The sequence below is a fragment of the Cervus elaphus genome, chromosome 6, assembly GCF_910594005.1.
Source record: "Cervus elaphus chromosome 6, mCerEla1.1, whole genome shotgun sequence".
Taxonomy (NCBI): Eukaryota; Metazoa; Chordata; class Mammalia; order Artiodactyla; family Cervidae; genus Cervus; species Cervus elaphus.
The window spans coordinates 1,411,484-1,430,866 of NC_057820.1; the positions used below are offsets into that span (position 1 = coordinate 1,411,484).

Sequence of the window (19,383 nt, forward strand, 5' to 3'; positions counted from 1 at the left end):
GGAGGGGCGTAGACGGTCTGAGCCTAACGGTCAGGGCTTCCTGAGGATCTCAGTAGGGAAACTGAGGCCCACAGCTGGAGGGGTCCCTCAGAGCCGCCCAGTGGACCCTAGGGCGGAAGGAAGAATCTGAGAAAAGAAGGGGGGCAACGCTCTGCCGCCACAGTCTAGACTGGCTCCCATGAGTAGAGGACTGCGTGATCACGTCTGGCCCAAAGGGTGGGGACATTCCCAGAGGCTAGCACTTGTCCCCTCTGGCCACGGAAGCGCTTTCTAGGGAAGAAAATTGCTTTGCCAGGGAGGGGAGCTCTCATGAGCTCCCAGCTGGCTGGCGGGTGGCCGTAGTGACCCCTGACCCTAAGCTGGCCCACAGAAGCAGGACAGGCTGCCTGGGGGTGGGGGCAGCCCCAGATGGGCCTCAGTCCCACTTGATTTTTCCCTCTCAGAGGTTATTGAGATTGTGGGGTATAAATGACTGGACTCCCCAGTGCTGCTGCCAACAAAACAGAACAAACACTAAAAATCAAGCACGTGCAGTCTCAGAACTTCTTGACTGTATATATGCATTTTCTTGGGTTTCCACATCCTCCACTTACAGGCAGAAAGACCGGGGATCCTGAGGTTTGGGGACTTGCCAGGGTCTCCCAGCATTCCCAGAAGAATGGAGATCAGCACTGCCAGACATGTGACCCAGGCTGGTGACACAGGGGCATGGAGACCAAACCACCTTCAGGCCCAGCACAGCTTGATCTGAGAAAGGGGATTAGGAATGTGCCCACCGCCCCCCCCCCCAAGGGTGGCAGAACCCAGTGAGAGACTTAGAAACTGGCATTACACACAGCTCTCTGTGGACATTAAAACAACACTTCCCGGGAATTCCCTGGCATTCCAGCGGTTAGGACTCCTGGCTTTCATTGCCTAGGGCCTGGGTGCAGTCCCTGAGCTGAGAAAGGAGATCCTCCAAGCTGCAGGCAATGCGAAAACAAAAACACAAGACACTACCTGGATGTTAACTCGGGCCCTTTCTGCCCCTGCTCCACCATCACCCCAGGGTCAGGGCGGATCCCTAGCAAGCGCTGAGTGCTGGGCCCTCCGCATAGTTTGGGGGGCAGCCAGGGCTGCGCAGGGTAAAGGAGGGCCGGGCTGCATCGTGGGCTCTGGGTGTCGGAGGCAGGATCCCTGGCTTACCGCTAGGTGTTTGCAAGGTCAGGCCACCCCTGGTGATGTGAGGGATGCGCTGCTGACTGCGGTCGTAAAGCTGCACCTGTGCCGCTGTGAGGGCGCCTGCTGGACACCCACCCCCCCTCCTGCTGAGGGGCACGGGTGCGGAGACATGACTGCAGGGGTGGGGGTGGGCCCCACCTTGCGCCACTGACTACGTCTAGGCCTTTGGGGGACCCCCTGCTCCAGCCACATCCACGACGGCCCACTTCGCCGTGCCCGCAGGGTCCACACTGCCCGCGGGGTCCACACTGCCTTAGTGCCCCCGCACAGTGAGGGGCGGGTGGGGACGTGGGCCGGGCCAGTGTGGGCAGAGGCGTTGGGGTCCCTTTTGTGGGGGGGGAGCAGCCCCGCGGTGCCATGTGGGCCCAGCGGTGGATGGGGGGATGGAGAGAGCCAGCGGGGTGGTGGTCCCGCCCGGCCCAACCTGCAGCCGTGAGCAAATCCAGAGCTCCCCAGGGAGAGTCCGAGGCCACCAACTGAGGGTGCTGGGGTGACGGAGAGGATGGATGGGGTGGCCTTGCCCGGGACCTGTCAGGTGTCTACACGCAGAGCCTCAATGTGCCCCTCCCATCCCCCCCGTGGATGGGGCAGTGTAGGCACTGGGGGCCACCCTGGGTCGGTGCTGGCTGGTCCAGGTCCAAGGATGGCAGGGTGCCCCCCTGGGACTGTTCCCTAGAGCAGGTCTCCGGCAGGGCCCAGTCACCTCCTCCAGGCAGCCTTCTCTGAGCCCAGGCTGGGCCAGCAGCCTCCTGGCCTACCCAGTCTCCCACACCTGCCCAGCTCTCCCTCCCCCTTCTGTGCAAAGACCTGTCTGTCAGAGTGCGAACCCACCCAGGCCATGCTGGAAGGCAGGAGGTGGGCTTCGGAGGCTCCTCCCTCTGGGAGTCCAGGCTCCCACCCCTTTCCTTCGCTTGGTGTCCCAAGACAGGCCCTGGACCATTCCCACCCACCCGACTCCCCTCCCCTCTCCCAGGCCCCCAGCGGGCCCCCCAGCCCACATTCCCCTCTCTGCCCCTTCCTCCAAACTCTTTGCCCCGCTGCTGTTAGGAGAAGCCCAGTTCACCCCAGGGCTCCCAGCCCAGGGGACTCAGGGAGAAGTCACGAGGCCTGAAACCAGGAGGCCTTAGGGGTCTGGTGGGTTTCGTCCGCCACCCCACCCCAGGCTCAACTTCCCTGGCTCTTAAATGAGAACTGCACGCCCCTCTCTGGGCACCGGAAGACCATAGGAGGAGTCCTGGGGGGAAGTTTGTGAAAGGCTGGCGAACTCGCCACCCCCAGGATCCTGCAAGGGAAGGACCCCTCGGGAAGACTGTTTACTAACCTCTCCCATGCTGACTGGCCTGGGCTCCCTTGCCCTGGACCCAGTACCTAAGGGCGCATCTCACCCGGCCCTCAGCCAGCACACACACTGGGGACATGCCTGTGGCTCTCAGAAGAGCGTCAGGAAGCGCCCCACCCCAGGGGGAGACGGTGTGTGCGGCCCTTCCCCCTCCAGAACCCCCTCTCACCCCGCCAGGGTGACCAGGCCCTGTCCTGCCTCCTCTCTTGCCCCCTCGGTCACCGGGTTGGAGTCCTGCTGCTACCAGTGTCCCCAGGCCCAGAGCTCTGGGGAGGAGGCTGGGAGTGAGCAGTCAGGGCTCCCCCAGCCCAGTGCGGACCCCGGATGGTGGCAAGTTCCGACAGGGACCGAGGCGCAGGGACAGAGATGAGCTCTGGCGTCATCTATCAGGGGCTGGAGGGCCATGCCCAGCCCAGCACGGCGGTCAGCCTGCAAGCCGCCCGCTGTGTGCCAGGACCAGGGGCGAGCCGCGGGGGCTTCTGTCACTGGCTCCTCCCCCAAAGCCACCCCAGATTCTTGTCTGACCACAAGACCTTGGCCAAGTCCCTAAACACCTCTGAGCCTCGGTCTCCCCAGCGATAAACTGGAGTTGGCAGTAGCGGCCTCAGGGTGTTGTGGGGTGCCGTGAAGGCTGCATGGGAAGCCCTGGAGGGCAGTAGGCCAGGCGCGGGGCAGGGGCAGGAATGGCAGAGATACTAACATCAGACCCAGATCAGTAAGCGCTTCTTTGTCTAAAAATCTCTGTATTTCTCTTTGGCTGTGCTCGGTCCTCGTTGCTGCACGGGCTTTCCTCCGGTTGTGGCGAGTGGGGGCCGCTCCCCGGGTGCCGTGGGCGGGCTTCTCGTGGTGGTGGTCTCGCTTGTCATGGAGCACAGGCGCAGCAGTTGCGGCGCACCGGCTTAGCTGCTCTCTGGCACATGGGATCTTCCTGGGCCAGGGATCGAATCTGTGTCTCCCGCACTGGAGGGCAGTTCTTTACCACTGAGCCACCATGGAAGCCCACAAGTGCCTCTCAGTCTGTGCCCTCCGTGTAAGGAGACGGGGCAGGGCCTGGGCAGTCACAGTCAGCATCAGAGTTCCGTCTAAGGACGCACAAGCCGCCCGGAGGGCATTCAAAAGAGTTTAACACTCGGGAAAGCGTTGTCCCCAGAATACCAGAAGACAGCAAAATCAAGATGCGTGAGGATGTAACAAATGTCTGCCTAGCCAACATAATGTCCATGTCATCTTTAAATGTAAAATAAAAGAAAAGTTCATTATACTTGTGAACAATGTGTGGGGTATATTTTTTTTCTCTCTTTACAGGGTTTTCCAACTATACTCAATAACCCCTGGACAATGTATAGACCATTGTCTTAAGTAGCCAAAAGTGTCCAAAAGCAAAACAATAAGATTTTCTTTTAAACTTCTTCTCAGGGGGAAAAACCTATGAAGGGGGGAGGTGGTGCAGACTGAGGTGCCCGCTGCGGGGTCGGGTGTGGCCGCGGGCGCCTCGGGGCCACCAGCCTGCTCCTCTCCCAGGGCCTGGGCCCAGGCTGGGGGGCAGGACCAGTGCCCAGTTCAGCGCTGCTGCCACCCCTCGGCCCCTACCAGCTGTCTCCAAGGCCCTCTCTTCCCAGAGCCCTGAGGAGCATGAGCCTGGAGCAGATGGCAAGTCTCCTCCCTCAGACAGTGGGGCCTTCGGGGCTCACCCCATCATCCCTCTCCCAGTCCTACTGTCTGCGTTCTCTGGCCTACGCCTTCCTGGCCTGTGTCCCCGCCTCTTCCAGGAAGCCTTCTGGGCTTTCCAGGACATGCCCAGGTGGCCTTCACTTGGCCCTGGCTGCTACACACCATCATAAGGCCTTGCAGTCTCCAACGGGAAGCCCCGAGGGCCCAAGCCCTTATCCCAGGCCCCCAGGCATCCAGTGGCTTCTAGACCCAGAGGCAGCAGGGCAGGCTCAGGCAAGCGTGCCCTGAGCCGCCTCGAGCAGAGGGTGCTCAGCTCACAGCCCGTAGGGCTCGAGGCGGTCCTGAGTGACGAGGTGGGGAGACAGCCAGGTCAGAGCAGCGACCGCGGCTACGCTGCGTTACTGCCTGTGATGGAGCAGTGGGGGCCCTGGGGTCTGACCCCCCAATTCTTCCCCCCCCCGGGGTGTCCAGACCACAGATCTGACTGTGTCCTCCCCTGCTCGAAGCCCAGTGTTTGGTGCCTGGGGTGACCCCCCCGTTCGCCATCTGTACTCCACCCTCACCAGGACCCTCGCCACTTGGAACTGGGCTGTTCTGTGTCTCTGTAGCTCTGGCATCCCACTCTCCAGCAGCATCCTGCCCAGCCCGCAAGGCCCAGGCAGTGCAGCCAGCTTGCTCGGCCCCCAGACCTGCAGACCTCCCAGGGCAGGCCAGGTCTGGAATGTGGGGGTGCTCATCTTTGCCCAGTTCAGGTGCAGGACCCAGCGCCTGACCTGTCCTGAACTCCTGGAAACGAACACATCAGCGGAACCCAGGCCACATGTTTTTAAGCCTTTGGGCTGAGGTTTGAGCTTGTGCCAGCCTGGAATCGCCCCTCCCCAGTCTCACAGGCAGGAGAGGTTCTGAGAGGTTCGCTGACTCCTGCAACAAGTCCGAGACTCTGCTCTGAAAACGTATGTGAGGATGGGGGCCGAGGAGGGTGGGAGAGTGCCCTGCCTGGGAAGGCTGCCTGGAGGAGGTGGCTCTGGGTGGACCTAAGAATAGACAAGAGCCTCCAGGACTCTGGGTTATGGAGGTGGCTTAGGGAGGAACTTTGGGTCCTGCTCAATGACACCCCCTGGAAGGACTGATGCTGAAGCTGAAGCTCCACTGCTTCGGCCACCTGATGTGAAGAGCTGACTCATTGGAAAAGACCCTGATGCCTGGAAAGACTGAAGGCGGGAGGAGAAGGGGACGACAGAGGATGAGATGGTTGGATGGCATCACTGACTGGATGGACATGAGTTTGAGCAAGCTCCGGGAGTTGGTGATGGACAGGGAGGCCTGGCGTGCTGCAGTCCGTGGGCTCACAAAGAGTTGGACACAACTGAGCGACTGAACTACACCTCCCCCCAACTTCTACCGAGTCCAGAGGACAGGAAGAGCTGGGAATGACCAGGAAGTTTTCCCTCCATGGTGTCAGCCCCCACTCCCAGCCCTGGTGGTCTGAAGTGCCCAGCTTGACCAGGAGCCCTCTTGCCCACTCCAAGCTGCCGTTAGGGGTGTGGCCCACCCTGCCTGTGATCCTTTCAGGACACTCTCCAGCTTCTCCACCCGCCTGCAGGACCTGGAGGACGAGTGCCTGGCTGCTGGGTGCCTGGGTGCTGGGGGCCCTGTTCTGACCTGGAGTGCCCACCACAGTGGGACAGCCCTTGTAGGCAGAGCTCTAAGCCCCTATGCCCTGGCCGCCAGGCCCCGGTGGGAGAGGAGGCAGTGGGCGGGGTGCCCCCTGGTGGCCGCTAGAGGCTGCAGCAGGGGCCTTGGAGGAGCCCAGACCCGTGGGGGAAGGGGGGTGTCCCCCAGCCCTGCCCCTCCAGACGCCTCTGGTGATCCTCCCGCCACCGCCAGCCTCCAGGAAACGAACGGTATTTCTCCTCTCCGGTGTCCCCGCCCCATGTGGGTGTCCACCTGTCTGCTGGCCTGCCTGGGGTGCTGGGCAGGGTGGGCGCCCAGCGAGGAGGCTGGAACCCATTGCAGGGAGTGGGATGGGGTGGGGGAATAGGTGGTCACCCTTCTCCTGAGGGCTGGTGGGAAGCCACATCCTGCCTTCCCACTGTCCCAGGAGTCCAGAAGACCTCCCCGTTTCCTGGAGGAGAGTGCACTTGAGCAAGAACCCCATCACGTCCCAGACAGAGAAAAAGGAGTCCATCCGTGCTCACACGAGAAATAAGAGTGTCTGCAATCCTTAAATAGATTTATGGAAATGGTTTTGAATTACAGCATTTAGAAAATAAAAATAATCTCAATACATAATATACCCTCCATTATATACTTTTCTTCTCCCACACAAGCTGTTTTTTTTGTGCGTGTATATTCCACTGTCAAACAGTAATTGGATTTTATGCTATAAAAGAAGCAGTACGTGTGTCATCTCTCTAAAAATAAAACTGCAATCATCATTGCAATGTGAAGCCTGAGATTTAAGCCTGAGGAGGTGTCCGTGCTGGGGCCTGGGGCCGCTCTGGGGCCAGGGTCCCAGGGGGTCAGAGGGATGGGAGTAATGGCAGCCAAGAGGTCATCACCGGGTCCTCAGCCCTGGGGAGTGCCCTGGCCTCTGAAGCTGGGATACCTCCGCCTGCTGCTTGGCCACCCTCAGCCCCCATCAGCTGGAGGACCAGGGTGGGCAGACCACAGCAGGGGCCGGCCCTCTTGCTCAGAGGACAACAGGGTCTGCTCTGCACGTCCCCTCTCCAGCAAGAAATGAGACATGTGGTTTAGACAAGGTCCTGAGGGGAGCAGGGGGTGGGGGGCTGTGGGCGCAGGGCCCTGGAGAGAGAAAGGCCAGCCTGGTCTTTCCCTGTTCGGCCAGCTCATGGGGGCAGCCCTGCGGCTGCTCTGAGGCCCCCCTTCCCCGGTAGGTGAGCATCACCCGCCCAGGAAAAGCAGACCTTCCGCTATAGCTGAACCTCATACAGCATCTTAGCAGGGCAGGGGACCCACCCCGGCCCAGGCCTGGCACCCCAGGTCCCCGCGCTGTCTGCAGCTGACCTCCGTGGGCCCCTGCACCGAGCCCGAGGGCCCTGCGGGCGGGTGGTGGAGGCACTGGAGTTCTGGAGTCCGGGCGCCCGCAGCCCCCGCAGCGGCGGGGCCAGCAGGTGGACGAGATGCGGCGAAGCCCCTCCGGCCAGCAGACGGCCCGCCCGGGTGGCGGAGGCGAGCGCGGCCGTCGGAGCCCCCTCCCCGGAGTCCTGCGGGGCCCGCGGGCTCGCGCGCCGTGTCAGATGCCCGCCTTGTCGCTGTAGAAGGGCGTGACGTGGAACATGTAGCAGTGCGTGCACACGCGGACCGGCTTCACCTGCCCGTAGCGCGGCAGCGGCGCAGAGTGCGACGAGCAACGCGAGCAGAAGATCTAGAAGGCAGGAGCGCGCGGCCGAGTGAGCGGGCCCGGGGCCCTCCGCAGCCCTGCGCCTCCCCTCTCCCCTACCGTGGCCTCGGAGCGACGGCCAGCAGGGGCGGGAGCAGAGCTCTGAGCGCCCCTGGCCGGCCGAGCTGCACGTCCCTCCCACCAGGGCCAGGCGGGCAGTCACCGGCGGGGCTCTCCCCTCCCCAACGCGGGGCTAGACCTTCAGGAAAACCTGGGGCAGGCCTTGACCAAGAGGCCATGCTGAGGGAGGGGGCCAGCCTCACACCCAGGCTGCGGCAGGCTCCACCTGATTCGGACCCTCCACCCCACCCCACCCCCACCAGGTCCCCAGGTCTGAAGGGGCCAGGACTGGGCACTGCTCCACTGCACTTAGCGGCTGCGTGCCCGAGGCCACGTTCGTGCGTGCTAAGTCGCTCAGTCGTGTCCGACTCTTTGCTGACGCCATGGACTGTAGCCCGCTTGGCTCCTCTGTCCATTGGATTCTCCAGGCAAGAATACTGGAGTGGGTTGCCATGCCCTCCTCCAGGGGATCTTCCCGACCCAGGGATAGAACCCAGGTCTCCATGTCTCCTGCATTGGGAGGCAGGTTCTTTACCTCCAGCGCCACCTGGGAAACCCGAGGCCACACCCTGTGCCAGGTCAGAGCAGCGCCCAGGGCTCACGGGTGTCTCTCTGCACAGGACTCCTAAGTCCTCGCCAGCCCCTGGACCTGGGCGCGGGGCCTGCAGACGGCCCCTGGGATGTCTGAGGCGGCAGCACCGGGGGCTGCGGGACAGCCCCGGCCGCCCACCCACCTACCTTCCCGCAGCTGCGGCAGTGGTGCTTCCTGCGGATGACTGTGAAAGGCGCTTTGCAGGCGGTGCAGAAGCCGCAGGCCTCGTCCGGGACCCACTCGGGCGGGTCTGTGGCAAAGACAGTGGGGATAGGTCAGCCCGCGGCAGCGGTGCGGGGGGTGGCAGTGAGGGCCGATGGGCTGGGGCGGGGGTCGGAGGCTGGTGGTGTGCAGGAGCCTCCGGTCCTCGCGAGGCTCCTTACTGGCTAGGTTTCAGGACTGCTGGCCAGGCGCGTGGATCGGACCCCAGCGGCAGCAGCCTGCACGTCGCCCCAAGACTCAGGGCGAGGTCCACCCAGGCCACCCTCTCCCAAGCCTCTCCCGGCCGGCATCCAGTCTGGCAGGGTTCTTGGGCAAACACGGGGGCTGACAGATGAAAGAAATCAACACCCTTTGTCAACCTCTCAAACAAGGCTCTGCTGGAGCCTCAGGCGCCCCCGCAGCCCCGCCCAACCCGGCTCCAGGGCAGGTCAAGGGAGGTAGGGGAGGGGATGCGCGGGAGGGCGTCTCCCGGAGAAGAGGCTGGCTCCGCCCTGAGGATGGCCCCGCCCCGAGAATCCCCCTCCAACCCTGGAGCTGGCTCCGCCCCGAAACTGGCCCCGCCCCGAAGCTGGCTCCGCCCCGGGAATGGCCCCACCCCACACATGTGCAGCGCAGCGGGGGTTCCCCCCCATGACTGGTCTCACCCCCTTTCCCTTCTCTAGGAGCTCCCTGGAGGGAGCCCCTGGGGATCTGCTCTGGAATTCGGGGGGCGGGGACTGAAGGCGCTGGGAGAAGCCACCTTGTCCAGGGAGACACCCCAGACATGAGGTGCCCACCCTGCACCAGCCGCGCGAGCGCGGCCCCGGCAAGGCCATTCACCCTGGTCTCCGGACCCCTCTCCGGCCCCTCCTCCCCAAGCTGCGCCCGAGGACATGCGCTCCCCCGCCTGCTGCCTGCAGACCCCCCGCCCCTCCCACCCTGCCCTCCAGGCTCATCCCCCACCCCACCGCAGTGAGACCTCCTCTCACGCTGTCCACCCTCTCCGTGGAAAAACCCTGACCATCCCAGTGATGCCTGGACATCACCAGTCAGCTCCTGGGGTCATTCCAGGCCGGCCACGAGGCCAGCTCCAACAGGCAAATCCAGACTCCCACCCGAGGAGGACAGTGAGGGTCCTGGGAACTCCCAGGCCCTGCCCTGAGAGCCGCATGTCTGGAAGACTTTGGTGAGGGGCCCCCAGTGGAGGAGGGCTGCCGCCCGGAGCCTGCAGGCCAAGACAGAGGGGAAACGTCCAGACAGGGTCCCCACTCTCTGCTCAGCGCACTGGCCCCGGCCCCTCACCCACCTTCTAAGTCTCCGTCTCGGGTCTTGGCGGCCAGCTCGGAGGACGACAGGGTCTCCTGGCAAAGGGCGCAGTCCTCCAGGGCCGCACTCCGCAGCGTCTGGGTGACTGGAAGAAAGTGTGGCCACTGGGCTCAACGGGCCACCACCCGTGCCCTGGAGGGATGCCTGGGTGCAGCCAGCGGAGGGCAGCCCCCAAACAGTCCACAGTCCCGCCCGCGGAGGGCGTCACCGGGGCCCTCACCCACTGCCCGCACGCAGGATGCTGACCCCACCCTGGGAGTCTGTCCATCTGAGTGCCCCTACGTGGGCAGCTGGCCCTGCCTGCGGCCCCCAGCCCCGAACCCATCCACTGGTCCCCCTGGACCGTGGCCCCGAGGCGGGCAGGGGACCAGGCCTGGCCCCGGCCCTGGGGCCCACACTCCTTGCTTGCAGAGGCCACCCAGGTCACCGCCCTTCCTGAGCAGCATTGATCCAGAGGCAGCCCCACCCAGAATCCCCAGGCACACAGGGGCAGCGCGGCCCAGTGGAGTGGTCCTCGGGAGGCAGAGCTGGCTTGGCACACGGGACAGACTTCTCCCCAGGGCCTGGGCCGGGTGCCCGGTCACTCTTGAGCAGAAGCCCCTGGGGTGAGGGGCTGTGAGGCAGGTCACAGAGGGCCACTTCCTCCTGGAGCAGCAGGACCCATGTCCCCTCCCGGACTCTGGGCTGACCTCTGGCTGCTCTGACAGAGGGAATTCTGCAGAAGCGACCGGGGACCACTGGGTCCCGTCTGTGCGAGGACGGGCACCGCGCCTCCTGGTCTGTCCTCATGGTCAGAAGACAGGCGGCCTAGCCTAGGCACTACATGATTGGTGCTGCTGCTCCTGGCAGTGACCTTGGGGTGCCTGGGGCCTGTGAGGTGTGCCCTCAGGCCCCCAGCGGACAGCCTGGCTCGGCTGGGGGCTTCCACCGTGGATGACATGGTCATGTAAAAAGCTGGGCGGCCCGGGAGAGCAGGTTTCCCAGGGCAGGGGTGGTGCGCCTCCGAGCCTGTCCCAGGCCGCCACTCACCCTTCTTTAGCTTTTCTTTGTCATCCGTCTCTGGCTTGGTGGCCATGACCTGGAAGAGGGTCTTGAGAATGCTCCTCAGATCGCTGGCATAGTTGGTCTGCAGCTGGTCGGCCACGCCTGCAGGGGACGCCCGGGGGAGGGGTGAGGGGAGGCGCTGCTGGCTGGTGAGCCCACTGCGGCTCAGGGTCAGAGACCAGCGGGTCCTTGGATGAGCGGGGGCAGGAAGCGGCCACCCAGTCCCCCCGCCCCGAGGGTCCCTCTGGCAGAAGCAAAGTTCAGGATTCAAGGGAAGGAGGGGGACGGGCCCGCGACCCAGCAGCGCCTCCCACCCCCAGGCGGCAGTTAGTCTCCTTCATGCTTTTATCCGCGGAGTCTCAGCCACGGCCACCAAAGGGCCCTGGCTCCTCACTAGGGGATGACCCCGAGCCCCCAAGTGCGCCCACCCCCATGGCATCTCCTTCCCCATCACAGCCACCTCCACTGCGGGGCCGCCCTTCTGGGGACCTGCCCAGACAGGGGGGCCCTTGGGGCTCCCCCCACCCTCACCGGCCGAAGTTTCCTCATCCCTCAGTCGGTGGGCTCAGCCCTCCTCAGTGAGAAGCTCACGGCAAGGCCAGGGGGTGACCGCACCTGCCCCCGCCCCCGTTCCCCGATGCCCTGGGGCCCGTCACCGCGCCAACGCTGTGGTCAGCAGTTCCCGAGGGTTCCTGGTGTGTCAGCAGCCCTGCCGGGCACCCGCTGGGCCTGCTGTTCCCTAGACCGCCAGACAGACCCGTGGGTTTGCGGTGGGTTCTGCCAGATGTTTGAACGGAAGCTCGGAGTCACCCCCGAGCCTGGCCTGGATGGCGGCTCTGCCCGTGGGACTCGGGGCAGCGCAGAGTGACACCCCGAGACCACGACCCTGACTCTGCAGGGTCTACCAGTCCACAGGCTGCACCCCCCACGGCTCCACCCCACGGCCTGGGGTCAGAGGACGGGCCGGGGGGGACAAGGCTGCAGGACAGGCGCTGCCTGAACTTCGCCCGGAGGTGGGGGTGGACGGCAGGCAGGAGGCGGGGAGGGGGACCCACCACACAGTCACGCTTCTAAACCACGGGCCCGCACCAGCTACTCCAAACACACAAAACTAAGGGAGAAGGTGAAAAAGCTGCCGCACTCACGCCCCTCTCTGAATCCCAGGAGACGAAGAAGTCATCGCCCCCCTCACCCAGGGGATGGAAGGAAACAGGATCAGTCAGGACATCAGATTGAACAGGACCTCGCAGGTGGGTGGTGAGGGCCCCGGGGCCCAGCCTGGGCTCCCCTCCGACTGAGGAGGGCCTGCAGACGCACAACGCCCACCTCTTGGCTGGGCTCATTTCGGGGCTTGGGGCAAGGAAGTGACATGGTGAGGGAGCCCCCGGGCAGGGCCCGCACCCCAACCTCCCTGGGGAGACTCCTGCAGAACGCCAGCCACTGCCCTGAAGCCTGCCCACCCCGCCGTGTGTCCCCAAGCCCATGCCCCACCCGGGGCCGACGGGGCACCTGAGATGCAGACAAACAGGCGGTGGATCAGGTCGTGGCTGCCGTGGAACCGGGAGCGCATCTTCTCTCTGACCGCCACGGGCGCCGACTCAGAGCCGCTCGTGTCTGGGGAGCAGGGACCAGCCGTGGAGCCGCTGCACGGAGAAGGAAACACAGGGGCTTGGCTGTGGGCAGCGAGGGGGGATAAGACTTCTGCCCGGAGGGCCCCCCACTCCACGCGGGTGCACCCCGGGTCCAACACCGGGGGCTGAGTTCGTCCCGTGGAAGTACCCTCGCCTCACTCACACCCTCTGCAGGGGCTGGCGGGCCCCAAATGATGTGTCCACGCCCGAACCTGGAACCTGGCAGGACCTTAGGTGGAAAAAGGTCTTTGCAATCGAAGTAAGGATTTTTATTTTTATTTATTTTGGCTGTGCTGGATCTTGGGTGCAGGGCAGGCTTTTCTCTAGCTGTGCTGAAAGGGGCTACACTCTCTCTAGTCGCTGGGTGCGGGCGTCCTTTGTGAAATGTGAGCTCTGGGACCTCGGGCTTCAGCAGTCGTGGCTCCTGGGCTCTGGAGCACAGACTCAGGAGTTGGGGGTCACGGGCTCACTTGTTCCTCGGCGTGGGGGGCCTTCCCGGATCAGGGGTCCAATCAGTGTCCTTTGTACTGCCAGGCGGATTCTTAACCACTGGCCCACGAGGGAAGCCCCAAGCTAAGGACCTGGAGAGGAGACGTCCCGGCTTATCTGGTGGCCCTAACCCGAGGCCAGGAGTCTTAGGAGGGGAGGGGGAGGACCAGTGACCACGACACAGAGATCGCGGTAACGAGGTCACAAGCCAGGGGGCTCCCAGAGTCAGCAGGAGCTGGAAGACGCAGGAAGGACCCCCGCCCAGAGCTTCCGGAGGGAGCGTGGCCCCGCCAGGGTTCAGATTTCGGGTCTCCAACCTGTGAGAGGAGAGATTTCTGTCGCTTCCAGCCACTGATCACGGTGCTCTCTACTGAGACAAGCCCTCCGGCCCCCCACACGCCCCTGACCCTGGCTCAGGGCGCTGCCGCAGGCGCTGTTATTCTGCTGTCCAGGGCTCACCCCGAGGCCCCAAGTAGCGGCTGCAGCTGAGGCTGGATTGTCCGGGTGTCCACTTGCCCAGCTTCAGGGGGTACATGCGCTGGCCTTTCAGTCCCTAAAATAATGTCTCTCTCATCTTCACCTGTCAGTTTTTCCTACTTTCTGGGAAATTTCCTCCTCCACCCCCCCCCCCCAATCCTAGTTTTCCCCTTGACATTTTTGCTACTAAGTTTTTATTGGGTTGGCCAAAAAGTTTGATCGGGTACGCACGCTGCTACAGAATTCATTTCCTGCCCTCTGTTTCACGGATGCGAAATCTTTTATCTATCTAGAAATATTCACTATAATTTTTTAAAAAGTTGCCTTCGGGGGCCTGTACTATCTCTGCTTTAGCTTTGCTGTGAGGAAGTTGGGGTTTTTCAGGCTGGAGGCCGGCCTCAAATGCCCGGGATCCCGGTGTCAGAGAGAGGCCCTTGCGGGTGAGACAGGGGCCCCCCGCGTGGCTGCTGGGAATGAACGGTCCAGTGACCGTGGGGAGAGCGGCCCTGGCCCCTCGTGGACGTGGGTGCCCCCCCCCCAACGGCAGAGATGGGTGCACTGCCACACGCTGTCTTACCAAGGGGCACCTTCCTTGGCATCCAACCACCAGGAAGCTCGGAGACGGGATGTGCCCGGGAGTTCACTGCAGGGGGCCAGGGGGGGAAGGGGCCCAGACTGGCTCCTCAGGGTCCCCTCCCCAGTCAAGTGGGGGTGCGTTTGACTGGCACACTCGGGCAACGGGAACATCTGTCTCTGAGTGTGTAATGCTTCTCCAGAGCATGGAGGAGTGATGGGAGGTGCTGGAGAGGCTGGCGCCCTGCTCCGCTGAGACCCTCGTGATGACGGAGAGCCCTCCCTGCCCAGACTGCCTGCTGCGTCCCCGAGACAAGGCCCCTGACTTTCCGCTTGGGGGTGTGAGCCTGTCTGTGCCCTCCCTAGGAGCTGAGTAACGAAACGGGGTGAGCATCACTGTCCAGGGTCCATGTCCATCAACACTCCCGGGCTCAGCTCACAGCCTCACCCAGATCTGAAAGCAGGAACCCAAACAAATGCTTACACACGAACGTTCACAGCAGCATTACTCACAGGAGCCGAAAGGTGTAACAACCCGAGCGCCCGTCAACAGATGATGGGTAAACACAAAATGTGGTCCATCCACTCAGGGAAATACTATTCAGCTTTCAAAAGGAATAAAATTCTGACACCAGCTACAATATGGATGAACCTTTAGGACATTACACTAAGTGAAACAAGCCGGTCACGAAAGGACAAACACTGTATGATGCCACCTACACGAGGTTCCTAGAGGAGTCAAATTCACAGAGACGGAAGGGCGGGTGCCAGGGGTCGGAGAAGGCGGGGTGTGCTGGGGACAGAGTTTCAGTTTGGGCTGATGAAACAGTTCTGGAAAAAGTGGTGATAGTCATACAATATTGTGAATGTGCATAATGTCACTGAATTGTACTCTTAAATTCTGTTAAAATGGTAAATTTTGTGTTATATGTATTTTGCCAAAATTAAAAAGTAGAGGATAAAAGACTTAGGACGGGGAAAGTGAAGGAAAAGGAACTGAAAAGTCTAAATGGCAGATAGCGTGGATGGATTTGGCATCAACGCAACAGGTTAAGAATTACATTCGATTGTACACTTTTAGAGTGTGTATTTTTAATAAAAAATGAAGCATAGTTGATTTACAATGTTGTGTTAGTTTCAGATGTACAGCAAGAGTTATGAACTCATTTCACACGCTATCAAGGTAATGCTCAAAATCCTTCAAGCTACGCTTCAGCAGTACGTGAACTGAGAACTTCCAGATGTTCAAACTGGATTTAGAAAACGCAGAGGAACCAGAGATCAAATTGCCAACATCTGTTGGATCATAGAAAAGGCAAGGGAATGCCAGAAAAACATCTACTTCTGCTTCATGGACTATGCTAAAGCCTTTAACTGTGTGGATCAAAACTGTGGAAAATTCTTCAAGAGATGGGAATAGAGACCACCTTACCTGTCTGCTGTGAAACCTGTATGCAGCTCAAGAAGCAACAGTTAGAACCGGACATGGAACAACAGACTGGTTCCAAAATGGGAAAGGAGTACGTCAAGGCTATATATTGTCACCCTGATTATTTAACTTATTTGCAAAATACATCATGTGAAATGCTTGGCTGGATGAAGCAAAAGCTGGAATCGAGGTTGCTGGGAGAAATATCAATAACCTCAGATGTGCAGATGACACCACCCTTATGGCAGAAAGCGAAGAACTAAAGAGCCTCTTGATGAAAGTGAAAGAGGAGAGTGAAAAAGTTGGCTTAAAACTCAACATTCAAAAAAGGAAGATCATGGCATCCGGTCACATCACTTCATGGCAAATAGATGGAGAAACAATGGAAGCACTGACAGACTTTATTTTCTTGGGCTCCAAAATCACTGCAGATGTTGACTGCTGCCATGAAATTAAAAGACACTTGTTTCTTGAAAGAAAAGCTATGACCAACCTAGACAGCATTTTAAAAAGCAGAGACATTACTTTAGCGACAAAGGTCCGTCTAGTCAAAGCTATGGTTTTTCCAGTAGTCATGTATGGATGTGAGAGTTGGCCTATAAAGAAAGCTGAGCGCCAAAGAATTGATACTTTTGAACTGTGTGTTGGAGAAGACTTGAGAGTCCCTTGGACTGCAAGGAGATCCAACCAGTCAATCCTAAAGGAAATCAGTCCTGAATATTCACTGAAAGGACTGATGCTGAAGCTGAAACTCCAAGACTTTGGCCACTTGATGGGAAGAACTGACTTATAAAAGACCCTGATGGTGGGAAAGATTGAAGGCAGTAGCAGAAGGGGACGACAGAGGATGAGATGGTTGGATGGCATCGAAGCCTCGATGGATGTGAATTTGAGCAAGCTCTGGAAGTTGGTGATGGACAGGGAAGCCTGGAGTGCTATAGTCCATGGGGTCACAAAGAGTCGGACACGACTGAGTACACATGGACACACACACACTGTATGTATCATGTATCAACACCATTCAGTTCACCCTTTGCTGTTCAGTCACTAAATTGTGTCTGACTTTTTGTGACCCCATGGATGGCAGCACGCCTGGCTTCCCTGACCTTCACTGTCTTCCAGAGTTTCCTCAGACTCATGTCCATCGAGTCAGTGATGCCATCCAACCATCTCATCCTCTGTTGTCCCCTTCTCCTCCTGCCTTCAGTCTCTCCCAGCATCAGGGTCTTTTCCAATAGTTGTCCCTTCATATCAGGTGGCCAAAATATTAGAGCTTCAGTATCAGTCCTTCCAATGAATATTCAGGACTGATTTCCTTTAGGATGGACTGGTTTGATCTCCTTGCAGTCTAAGGGACTCTCAAGAGTCTTCTCCAACACCACAGTTCAAAAGCATCAATTCTGTGGTGCCCAGCTTTCTTTATAGTCCAACTCTCACATCCATACATGACTACTAGAAAAACCATAGCTTCGACTATATGGATATTTATTGGCAAAGTGATTTCTCTGCTTTTTAATATGCTGTCTAGGTTGGTCATAGTTTTTCTTTCAAGAAACAAGCGTCTTTTAATTTCATGGCAGCAGTCACTGTCTGCAGTGATTTTTAAGCCCAAGAAAATAAAGTCTGCCACTGTTTCCATTTGTTCCCCATCTATTTGCCATGAAGTAATGGGACCGGATGCCATGATCTTTGTTTTTTGAATGTTGAGTTTTAAGCTAGCTTTTTCACTTTCCTCTTTCACCTTCATCAAGGGGCTCTTCAGTTCCTCTTCACTTTCTGACGCAAGGGTAGTGTCACCTGCATATCTGAGGTTATTGATGCATTTTTCCATGACAGTTATGGAAAACTATAAAACATCATTGAAATAAATTAGACCTAAATAAATGGAAAGACAGCATATGTTCATGGTTGAGGACTTAATATCATTAACATGGCAATACTCACAATACTGGTCTATAGATTCAATGGAATCCATATCGAAATATTAAAAAATTTCATTTTCCATGCAGAAGTTGACAAAGCTGATCCTAAAATTCATACAGAAATGCAATGACTCAGAACAGCTGAAACAGTCTTGAAAAAGAAAAAAAGCAAAGTGGGAGGACTCACACGACGTAGAATTTAACAACATGAACAAGACCAGCACTGGTGTAGGAGCCATGAGGAGGCAATGAAACTGCAAGTCCAGAAATGAACCCAGGAGTTTGTGGTCGACTGATCTTCCTAAAGGGTGTCAAGGTCACCCAATAAGGAAAGAATGGTCTTTTCAAAAGATGGTTCTGAGATGGAGAAAAGACTGTCTCTATAATCAGTGGTGCTGGGAAAACTGGAAGCTACATATAAAGAAGTGAAATTATTAATAGAACTCTTTTTTCACACTACACATAAAAATAAACTCAAAATCAATTAAAGACCTAAATGTAAGACTGGAAACTAAAAAACTTCTAGAAGAAAACACTGGCAGAACACTTTTTGACATAAGCTGTAGCGACAGTTTTCGGATCTGTTGATGGTTAGATAGCATCACTGACTCAATGGACGTGAATTTGAGCGAACTCCAGGAGATGGTGGAAGATAGAGGATCCTGGTATGCTGCAGTCCAGGGGATTGCAGAGAGTCAGGCATGACTGAGCGACTGAACGACCACCAAAAACCCAAGGCAAGGAAGACAAAAGCAAAAATAAACAAACAGGACCAAATTAACCTAAAAACTTTTGCACAGCAAATGAAACCACTGACAAAATGAAAAGATAACCTACTGAATGGGTGAAAATATTTGCAAATGATACAACTGATAAGGGGTTAATATCCAAAATATATAAACAGCTCATACAATGCAATGTAAAAAAATAAACAACTGGATTAGAAAATGGATTAGAAATTGCTGTTGTTTAGTTGTTAAATTGTGTCTGACTATTTTGCAACCCCACGGATTGTAGCCTGCCAGGCTCCTTTGTCCATGGGATTTCCAGGTAAGAATACTGGAGTGAGTTGCTATTTCCTTCTCCAGGGGACCTTTCGGACCCAGGGATCAGACCCATGTCTCCTGCATTGGCAGGTGGATTCTTTAGCACTGAGCCAACAAGGAAACCCTAGGAAATGGACTGAAGATTTTAACAGATGTTTTTCCGAAGACATACAAATGAAAAGCACATGAAAAGATGCTCAATATTGCTAATCATCAGAGAAATGTAAATCAAAACCACAAGATATCACCTCCCACCCGTCAGAATGGCCATCACAAAAAAGACCAAAAATAACAAGTGTTGCCAAGGAGGTGAAGAAAAGCAACCCTCCTAACCTGTTGGTGGGAATGTAACTTGGTACACCACTGTGGAAAACAGTATGGAGGTTCCTCACAAAACTAAAACTAGAACAACCATGTGATCCATCAATTCTACTCCTGGGTATATACCTGAAGAAAATGAAAACACTTATCAGAAAAGATACATGCAATCCAACGTTCACAGCAGCATTATTTACCACAGCCAAGATATGGAAGCAACATAAGTGCCCATCAACAGATGAATGGATAAAGAAGATGTGAAATAGATATAAAATGAAATATTACTCAGCCACAAAAAAGAATAAAAATTTGTCAATTCCAACAGCATGGATGACATGGCAGGTATTACGCTAAGTGAATGAGTGAATATGCAGTGAATATGCAGAATCCAAAGAATTCAACAGACGTATGAATATAACAAAACAGAAACAGATTCATGGATACAGAGAGCAAACTAGTGGTCACCAGCGGGGAGAGGGAAATGGGAAGGGGTCAGACAGGGGTAGGGGATTAAGAAGTACAAACTACTAAATGTAAAATAAATGGGCCACAAGGATATACTGTATAGCATAGGGAATACAGCCAGTATCTTATAATAAGTTTAAGTGGAGTATAATCTATACAGATATTGAAATGCTATG

At 57.8% G+C, this 19,383-nt stretch overlaps 1 protein-coding gene across 3 annotated transcripts in view; it reads right to left on the bottom strand.

Moving 5' to 3' along the window:
- Positions 1-6,437: 6,437 nt before the first annotated feature.
- Positions 6,438-19,383, bottom strand: part of ZFYVE28 (zinc finger FYVE-type containing 28) — a 97,181-nt gene continuing 84,235 nt past the window's right edge. For 2 of the 3 annotated variants that reach the window (XM_043905985.1, XM_043905986.1), the window contains exons 9-13: positions 12,367-12,500; positions 10,843-10,959; positions 9,794-9,890; positions 8,433-8,536; positions 6,438-7,619 (exon numbers count right to left, since the gene is read on the bottom strand). In XM_043905985.1, the coding sequence (XP_043761920.1) occupies positions 7,165-7,619; positions 8,433-8,536; positions 9,794-9,890; positions 10,843-10,959; positions 12,367-12,500 (907 nt within the window). In that variant the 3' untranslated portion in view covers positions 6,438-7,164. Of the gene's footprint in view, positions 7,620-8,432; positions 8,537-9,793; positions 9,899-10,842; positions 10,960-12,366; positions 12,501-19,383 lie in introns of all 3 variants that reach the window. The other variant, XM_043905987.1, reaches the window with a different exon arrangement.